A 10234-nucleotide genomic window follows, 5' to 3' on the forward strand; every position below is an offset into this window, starting at 1 on the left:
AATTTATTATTTATATATATTATAACACATATATTATAATATAAAAGCTTTCAAATTCGAAAAATAATGCTGTGAAGCGGGAAAGAATAGGAGTTACTGATAATCATTACGTGAAGCGTTCCAACATTCACGTAACAGGATATTTTGGTGGGAAAGGTTTGAGAAAGGATTAGGGAGAGGAAATTCTTAATGTGAGTGTATAGAATATGCGAGAAAAAATTCAAATAGCTCGGACTGGGATTCGAACCCAGAACCTTCCGATGACATGTCGGCTACTCTACCATTTGAGCTATCCGGTCTATACTAAATTTTTACTTTCGCTTATTCTATATCTATTAAGCCACGCCGTGCATCTGACGGTTAGCATTTTTCAAATTCGAAAAATAATGCTGTGAAGCGGGAAAGAATAGGAGTTACGGAATAGTAAATATTTATAAAGAGCCTTTGGCGCGTAACCAAACGATTCGGGTTCGATTCCCGGTCTGGGCTGTCCGAGTTACTTTTTCGGTTACCGAAAATTCCTACTGAGTAAAGGTCCTCCCCTTCCCCCTTTATCCTTTATTTTCCCCCAGTTCCCAAATTTGTCTTTAATGACAAATTTAGCTATTATATATGGCTATATATATATATATATATATATATATATATATATATATATATATATATATATATATATATATATATATATATATAATATATTATATTAATATAATATATTATATATATATTATAATATATATATATATATATATATATATATATATATATATATATATATATATATATATATATATATATATATATATATATATATATATATGCTTTATAATATATGTGTTAACACATAATTAAGTGTTAAGTATGTGTGTATTTTATACTTAAAAAAATATGTTGAAACTTTATTTTTGATAATCTATTCCACAAATTACTAATTGTATTTATGCTTCACGGTAATATTTTAGATACCCCCGAGGTTCCTCTCTTCTGCCATTCTGTCGAATGGTGAGAGTCATGCAGCAGTGGCAAAGGAAGATTTGTCCACCGACTCCTACGTCTCTCGGTGAATATTACTTGCGTTTGAAGCTAAATCGCTGAAAGCACTTATATAAATCGAATAATAGTAATTTAACAGTCACCAACGTTTATGGCAGAGATGGATCTATTGCTACGGTTTTCATTGATCCTGATTTTTTAGAAAATGTTCAGACTACCAATTTGTACATCGATGCTACTTATAAAGTTTGCCCAACTACGCCAAAAAACATCTATCAATTTTTTACAATTATGGCATCAATAAATAATTCGGTATTTTCGATGAAAAAAAAAAATTATTTTAGCATTTGTTTTACGAAAAATTTGATTTGTTGAATATTATTTTTTATTCTAGATTTTGCCTGTTACCTGGAGTTTAATGTCAAGGAAATCTACAGATTGTTATGTAGCTGTCATTGATCGCTTTAAATCTTTATCGCAACATATTATCGTATTATCATACATGACAGACTTTGAAAGTGGTCTTCGTAAAGCATTAAAACTCTCGTATCCAAATGCACCAGCTGAATCATGTTATTTTCATTTTATACAGGTGAGTTAAATTAATTTAATCTTAAGTTAGTCTCTTTATACTCGTTTATGAAGTATTTTTATTATACAAATTACTATTAGCACTTTTATTTTACTAGGCTAACATGAAAAAAGCTAAAAAACTTGGATTACTGAAAAAATTAGAAAATTGGGAAGATGGAAGAAAATTTTTTAGGAAGTTATTAGCTTTAGCATTATTACCGAGTACTGACATCATACCAACATTTAATTGGTTACTGGTGATCCATACACCTTCTTATCTTATTTTCAAAGATTTTCTTAATTACTTCGTTGATTACTGGTTGATGACAATTAAACCTGATGGATTTTGTGTATATAAATTAAAAAATCGAACGAATAACTTTACCGAAGCATATCACCGAAGACTAAACAAATTCTTTGGCTTACATCCATCACTGTGGCAATTTACAGGTAATAATTTGGTTATCACTTCAATAGTACGTACTTTATTTTATTTGAATAACATTATACATCGAAATTTTTAGCAAGTCTAAGAGATTTTCATGATATGACTAAAATTGAAATAGAATCGCTATTGTTACTAACGCTCCCCATACGAAGAACTCCACGGCCGAATAATTAAATTAGAGCTGAAGTATTAGAGAGAGCATGGGATATGTATGAATCGAATGTACTAGATATTGCTCATTTTATTGAATTCACTGCTCATATGTCACCAGATTTAAGAAATAGAAATGTTATGATTAATATTGAAGACATTAATAATTTTATCAATATTCCTATCTACAGATACGGTAAGTATTGAAAACTCTAAGAACCTTATAAAATATGCCTGATATCTATCTAAAATTAAGTTTTATTAGTTGCAGTTCCAGGTAATAATTACATTGTTTTTAATAATGATGCAGCAAATCAGTTGGACTATATAATATATGAACAACCGAATGAATAATTCATTAACAGTGTAACGAGTCAAATGATCTCATAAAAATGGCTCGAATTTACTGTGTCTTTATTGCTACTTTTAATTTGTATTTTTCCTGTATTATATCTTGCATTTATTAATTAGTTTTTTTCATGTTTAAGGAAATAACTGGCTTCATTACAATATGATCGATCAATCTATAATATTATTAATTTATGTAATACCCTGTTGAAAACATCCAATAGATTCCAATAAAAAAAAATTATATCGGAATCTATTGTGCTTTTGTCGCAGTAATTCCTGTTACATACCAATACCGATGACAGTGTGGAATAATCCAATGGGAATGGAGAAGTCCTATTGGAGTGTATACGTACGATGATTTCTGATGTGAATATCCAGTTATGCCAATTGGCAAAGTTTTTTTTATGTCTATAAATGGGACTATCCAGATAAAGTCTATTGTGTTTTTTACAAATTTCAAGAGGATGATCCTTTTAGAATTTATGATTTACACATCTAGTCTTTATCAGGATTCCCATAATCAAATTAAAATTTTTTCTATCGGAACCTATTTGTCAACATTTATTGAATAATTGAATATGACAAGAAGTGTGTTTGGATTTCCAGATTGGGCGTAGCTTGTAATCTAATGAATTTAACAAGGCGATTCTTCTAAAGTTTATAATTCATATGTCTGGCTTTTATCAGGATTTCGACAATTTTTTCTATCAGTAGCTATTTGTAAACACTTATTAAATGGGAAAAGAATTGTGTTTGGATTTCCAGATTGGGCGTAGCTTGTAATCTAATGAATTTAACAAGGCGATTCTTCTAAAGTTTATAATTCATATGTCTGGCTTTTATCAGGATTTCGACAATTTTTTCTATCAGTAGCTATTTGTAAACACTTATTAAATGGGAAAAGAATTGTGTTTGGATTTCCAGATTGGGCGTAGCTTGTAATTTAATGAATTTAATAAGGCGATTCTTTTAAAGTTTACAATTTATATGCTTGGCTTTTATCAGGATTTCGACAATTTTTTCTATCAGTAGCTATTTGTAAACACTTATTAAATGGGAAAAGAATTGTGTTTGGATTTCCAGATTGGGCGTAGCTTGTAATTTAATGAATTTAATAAGGCGATTCTTTTAAAGTTTACAATTTATATGCTTGGCTTTTATCAGGATTTCGACAATTTTTTTCATCGGTAGCTATCTGTAAACACTTATTGAATGTGATAAAAAGTGTGTTTGGATTTCCAGATTGGGCGTGGCTTGTAATCTAATGAATTTAATGAGACGATCCTTTTAAAGTTGAGAATTTATATGCTTGGCTCTTATCAAGATTTCGAAAATTAAATGATTTTGTAGCAAGTTATACAAAAATTGCTCTAGATTACTCAGACGTCTCTTAGTCTATAATACTCACTTAAATATTCGCTATATACACCGACTAAATACCTTTATCAATACATATATATTCACATTATAATGTGATGGACAAGAAGAAAAATTACTATCAAAATTTTACACGACTTATGATGCGAAGCATCCACGTAGTCTAATTAATTTGCGCATTATTCGAAAGATAATTTAACGGAGATTAATTCTGTCACTAGTAAAAATCATTTTAAGATAACAGAATCAGAAAAAATATCAAAATAGTTAAAAGAAAATTCCTATCAATCAAGACAACTTTCCGTTTCAAACACGATAACTTACGTAAAAATTCACGAATTCAATCAGATTTTTTTTTATTAGCTTGGCATTTACTTAGTGGAGATTACCATTGAAGATTGTCATCTTGTTCAGTGTTGCGGTTTAATGATATTAATGAAAAACTTTATTTAACTTATTTAAGACAACATCTATTACAAAATAGAATAAAAAAGTAACTAGGTTTAGTATTTTTGATGATCATTTTTCTTATTCTATGGAATCGTCACTAGCAGATTTTGATTCCTCATCAGATGATCCTGAGGAACCTTCTGAAGAGCTCGAGTCTCCTACCGACGATTTTTCCGAGCTGGTTAATTGATTATCGTGGGTATTGTTTGTTGGATTCGTTGTATTGAGTTCAGGATTCATGTCCCCCGAAGCAGCAGCAGGTACATCATTTTTGTCGTGAGTAACATTTTTTTGGCTAGCTTCACTTTCTACAACAAATACATTAAAAAAAAAATATGTAAAATGTACCCGAAAATATTTTGATATCGTTTTCAAAACTGCCCTGTTTAAAAATATTGATAGAAAAGAATTGAAAATGATAAAATTCGAATTTTTTTCAATAACTTCAATTCTTTTGTTTCTATATATAGATATACAGTTTGCATGGAGCGACCGCTTCTCAATTCTTTTCAATCAGTATTTTTAATTAGGGTATAATAAAATGTATCTTAATGAAATTTTTTAAATACTTTTATTATTTTTGTTTGCTTGTCTTGGTGGCCGGAGGAGGTCGGATATTTTCTGTCGAATATACTCCTCATATAAGTCGACTTCGTTCATCAGGGCTTGTCCAGTCATTTTTCGTTCTGTTTTTAAATAATATTCGAAAATATCTAAACAAAAATTTGAAACTTTTAATTTTAATAATGACAAAACGATCAAATTTATTTTTATAACTTCCTGCTAAGAAAAATTGAAAATTTTTTGAAATTCGGGAAGTTATTGGTTTTACCCGGTTTTGCGAAAATCGAGTGTTCATCAGATCTCAACGTTTTGAGGTCCTAGGAAGCTGTTCTGACTATTCCCGCAATGGTGTCCGTGCGGCTGTATGTTTGTATGAGTGTGTGTGTGTGTGTGTGTGTGTGTGTGTGTGTGTGTGTGTGTGTGTGTGTGTGTGTGTGTGTGTGTGTGTGTGTGTGTGTGTGTGTGTGTGTGTGTGTGTGTGTGTGTGTGTGTGTGTGTGTGTGTGTGTGTGTGTGTGTGTGTGTGTGTGTGTGTGTGTGTGTAAACCTCTTATAACTTTTGAACGGTTTGACCGATTGGATCGAGATAGGTTGCAATCCAAAGAGTATCATTGCCATTAAATTTCGTGAAAATTTGAATCGATTCGGTTCGCTAGATTTTGAGAAATCTCAAAAATAAAATTTTCAAAAAATCGTTTTTTTGAAATAACTTCTAAACGGCTTTACCGATCAATTCCAAAAACTAATTAGCTCTTAAACTTAAAAAACCACGTCGATTGCCACCAGTCCCGTCAAAATCGGTTGATTCGTTCGGGAGTTACCGTTGTCGAAAGAAAACCGAAAAATGTGATTGTTCTGAATTTCTTCGAAATTCCTCGTTCGATCAATTTACAATTAAAAATCTTTTTTGAGACTTCAAAAACTGCGTCGAATGCTGCCAACTGCGTAAAAATCGGTTCAATCATTCAAAAGTTATTGGGGTTTGACAATTCAAAAAATAGTGTTTTATTAAACTTATATCAGACTTTTGAGCTTGAAGGGCTCAAAATAACACATACGTTATATTTTTGAGTTCGGAAAGCTCAAAAATATAATAAGTACAATTTAGAGCATTTGAGTATGGAATTAGCGGGAAGTTACAGGGATGGCCTTTAGGGTCAACCGTTTTTCAGATTTTTCTAAGCATAAATACTTCAAAATCAATTGATTCGTTAATAATCAGATTTTATAGAACTGTTTTACTTTTTCATTCAATCAATTTTTTTTTATTGGTGTATCTTCAATAGATAAATGTTTTTGTTTTTTGTTTACTTCATCAATTACCTCGTATGGCGAGAGCTTTTGTTGGATCGATAGCTGGTCGTGGGATACTCTTAGTTTTGTTTGAACCCTTCCCTTTCACACTATGAGATTTTAAGTACTCGACTCCAAATACAGACACTGCAATATTTTTGACCACCATTGCCAATGATGACCCTGCAGTGTAAATATCGTTGTTGAAGGTCGCTTGTGGCAACCAGATTCCACGCCCCAAGTGGATCTACAACAATAAATTTTATGAAGAATAAACCAATGAGGAATCAGGTCCCATTTTTTTGCAAGTTTCTACTATTGACGTACTTAAATATTATTATAATTGAGAGATAAGAATATCCACTACCGTAATAAATTTAAATGATACTGCTTTCATTACATACATTAATATTTCAACTCAGAGTTTTGAGACAATTAATACAGCTACAATATTAATACAACTTTTATATTTATTACCATGTCATTGTCAACTCGAACGTAGCCGACTGGAGGTGGTCGCCGAATGTCATTGACGTCAATTGGAGCTTTAGATACTTTAGATGTCTCGTTGGCAGCTAAAAAATTAAAAAAAAAAAAAAAAAAAAACGTAAGCCTTAATAGTACGAATGTGCCACGGAAAAAAGTAAACTATAATACATAATAGTCGATTTATAATAAGTAATGATCAACTGCTAAAAATTACCATTTCAAACAGTAAAATCGTGATTTTATTATTCACTTTATATTATTCATCATTTAAACGCTACAATTTATTCTTTAAATGGAAGAAAATACTAATTCAAACAGTAATATTCGCTATATGAATGTAAAAAATGTTAGAGTATAATAATTAAGAATTTTCATTTTGATATTTATCATTTCGTACCTAAAAAATGATCGTATGATATGTAAAAAGTATAAAATAAAATTAGTAAATTTCTAATATAAGCAACGTCAATATTTACGAAGTAAAATGGTTAATTTTAAACGCAACGCTAAAAATGAAACTATAATTATTAACCTGCTTGCACTGGTAAAATGTAGATTTTAAAAGTATAATTTTTACTGTTTCAAATGTTAAATTCTCCCAGAGCAAGACCCCCTTCTTCTCATCGGAGTTCCCCTTCTCCTCATAATATGGACTATATATTGAAATGGCAATTTTTACTGTTCCCTGATTAAAAAAAAAGTATTGAGACAAAGAGAAAAATATTGAAAAGAATTGGTTTTTTAGTCAATCCAATATTTTTCAATACTTTTTTCTTTGTCTCAATACTTTTTTTTATTCAGGGTTTCAAACTGTAATTTTTTAAGATGACAGAGTCGTTATTTACTATAGTGACAGCTACTAATCATTTATTTTCGATACTAAATTATAAATTGTGGCTTTTACACTTTCTACATTAAGTTCTGTATTATTTATACTTTTGCCACCCCGATGTCCGCTGTACTGTTTGAAACTATATAAATTATCTGTAATCCTAAGTAGAAAATTTTACAGTTTACTTTTTTCCGTGTGAGACACTCATTTAACCTAAACTTTTAGTAAATTAATCTGATTGTTTTAAGCATTAAGCAATTGTCCATTAATAAAATTCGCGATTTTACGGCATCAAATCACATCTTGATTTTTTGATGCTCATACAATTAATAAAATCACATGTTATAAAAATGAAAAATTTACTAAAAGAAAAAAATTATGAACATCTTTGAATGAAAAAATAGTATAGATATTTATATATTTAGAGATATTAAATTGAATTCGTTTATGTAGGCTTTTAGTATAGATTTTATAAATTCTGGAAAAATGTCAATAAAATGAATGTTGTAAAATAAATTTTCAACTATAATTGAAAACAATAGAAGAACCTTCTATGTTTTAGAAAACTGTGATCATCATAGAATTATATTATTATATCATCATCCCATCGCTAGGTAAATTTAATAATATTATATTTGTTAAATTCTTGAGAATTTCAATTTTACAATGCACAGCTTTAAATGTCTGATATGATTTTAGAATTATGAAATTTACCTAGAAAAAGGGATAACTATTAATATATAAAATCAATATACTCGGTACATAGACTGATGAGCTTTTATAACTCCATGTGGTTCTTAATAAAACTGTTAGGTGTTCATGAAAATATTTTTTTTAAGCTGGAAAACTTCTATGGACCTTACTTTAATTTCAATAAATTTGAGATAAATTTTGCAAGTTCAAAGATAATGGCATACATACACTGATAGATAGATTTTTTTGTATTAAAAAATATTTGTTAATAGTTAACAAATTATTTCTTAGAGACCACTTTTTAGTATTAAACAAATGTTTCTTAGCATTTAAAACGATTTGTTTGTATTTAATAAATCTGATATTCATTTATAAAATATTAATAAATCTTTTTAAATACTAAGAAATATTTATTAATCACTAAAAAGTGGTCTCTTATAAATGATATGTTAAATATTAACAAATATTTTTAACTATAAACAAATCCTTCTATCAGTACACTTAGATTATCGAAATTTTTCTAATGAATTTCAAGGTGCTGAAGATTTCGTTAACAAAAAATGATATCTTACTTTTCAATTGGCGCCAATTTTCCTCATTTGCCACTAATTTCTCCATAGCTAACTCTCGGAAGCTGTTAAAACTCTGTACTAAGTCAGATATTGTTCGTTCCATTGACGTTATTTGACAGGTAAGTTTAGTAGAAACTTCATCGTTCAAAAAAAGAAAAAAATTGTAATGTATCTAGGTAAAAATATACTGACTAAATCTTAAATAATTAATATTTTCTTTACAACTGCCCGACATGTAAACTGTAAGAAGTTAACTGTTTTAAATTTTGAACTGAAGGAATGAAAGGTACAAGAACTTTTATTTTTAATGCTTGAAATTTGACAATATCATAATGGAAAAATTTTCAAAACTTAAGACTTCATAAAAACTAAAATTTATAAGAACACCCTGCATGATCAACTATTTATTATTTTTGAGATAAAGTTTTTATGTATGACATAAAATTAACTAATAAGATTTCTTTTCGGCCTAATCATACAATATTCTAAGTGTATGTGATTTATGGAATGAAATCACAGATATATATATATATATATATATATATATATATATATATATATATATATATATATATGTCTGAATTTATTTTTATAAATTTTAATCTTAATAATTATGGAAATTAAAAAAAAAATTTATCTTCTATAATGTAACAATAATGATGATAGAAGTGAAAAATTTTCAGTGTTACTTTATCACTATCGTTCGACGAATTGTATATCAATCGCACGTAAAGATTGCTGTGAAACATTTTTTTATCATTTTTTATTTTTTTTCCTTTTGACTTTTTCTTTTTTTTAGCTTTCGTTTATTTTCGCAAAGAAATTAACATTTCACAACTACAAAATACCTAATAAATGCAACTATTTTACTTACAGCTCTTTTTTTATTATCCTTTGATTTTTTATATTTATATTTGGATTTTGAAGAAGCAAGAGTAGACGCATCGTTTTTAGATAAATGACTAAGTTCGGTGCTCGGCTGAACATTATCTTTGTTATTTATCGGTCCACTCATCAATGCAAGACCATCTTGAACTTCTTTCACTTTAGTTGAACTGTCCTCATTAGAGTTGAGCTTGCTCTATGCAATACATATTGATTAAAATATTAAAATTAAATTATACACATTTGATATAGGAGGTGGTTTGTTAGATTCAATTATTTTGTCGCATGAAAAATTTAAAATTTGACATTGGTTATTTTATTTCATTCACCTCTTTATTTTAAGAGATTTAATGAATAAAGAAATTTGATTAAAAAATTAATTTCATAAGCATTTGATTGTTTAATAGTTCCGAAATGAGTAGTAATTGAAATGTAATAATAAAAATGGAAGAAAATTTCAAATAAACGTTTTATGAAAAGTAGTTAATGTATTTATGAAATATAGTTTCCATTGAATGAGATTATGATAAGAAATTAAACTATTTTAATCTGAAAATTGGATAAC

At 28.6% G+C, this 10234-nt stretch overlaps 2 protein-coding genes across 2 annotated transcripts; one reads left to right on the forward strand and one right to left on the reverse strand.

Moving 5' to 3' along the window:
* Positions 1–999: 999 nt before the first annotated feature.
* LOC141528439 (uncharacterized) lies at positions 1000–3298 on the forward strand. Its single transcript, XM_074244484.1, has 5 exons — positions 1000–1060; positions 1133–1305; positions 1388–1585; positions 1683–1916; positions 3281–3298. The coding sequence occupies exons 1-5, from the start codon at positions 1000–1002 to the stop codon at positions 3296–3298; spliced, it is 684 nt and encodes a 227-aa protein (XP_074100585.1).
* A 1109-nt stretch (positions 3299–4407) lies between these two features.
* LOC141528195 (uncharacterized) lies at positions 4408–8923 on the reverse strand. Its single transcript, XM_074244121.1, has 5 exons — positions 8785–8923; positions 6676–6773; positions 6229–6445; positions 4912–5055; positions 4408–4650 (listed from the first exon to the last, which is right to left on the reverse strand). The coding sequence occupies exons 1-5, from the start codon at positions 8885–8887 to the stop codon at positions 4421–4423; spliced, it is 792 nt and encodes a 263-aa protein (XP_074100222.1). The 5' UTR covers positions 8888–8923; the 3' UTR covers positions 4408–4420.
* Between the last annotated feature and the right edge of the window lie 1311 nt (positions 8924–10234).

The sequence above is a fragment of the Cotesia typhae genome, unplaced genomic scaffold, assembly GCF_013202065.1.
Source record: "Cotesia typhae breed Kobodo isofemale line unplaced genomic scaffold, CoteBio_Ctyphae contig_43, whole genome shotgun sequence".
In the NCBI taxonomy this organism is placed as follows: domain Eukaryota; kingdom Metazoa; phylum Arthropoda; class Insecta; order Hymenoptera; family Braconidae; genus Cotesia; species Cotesia typhae.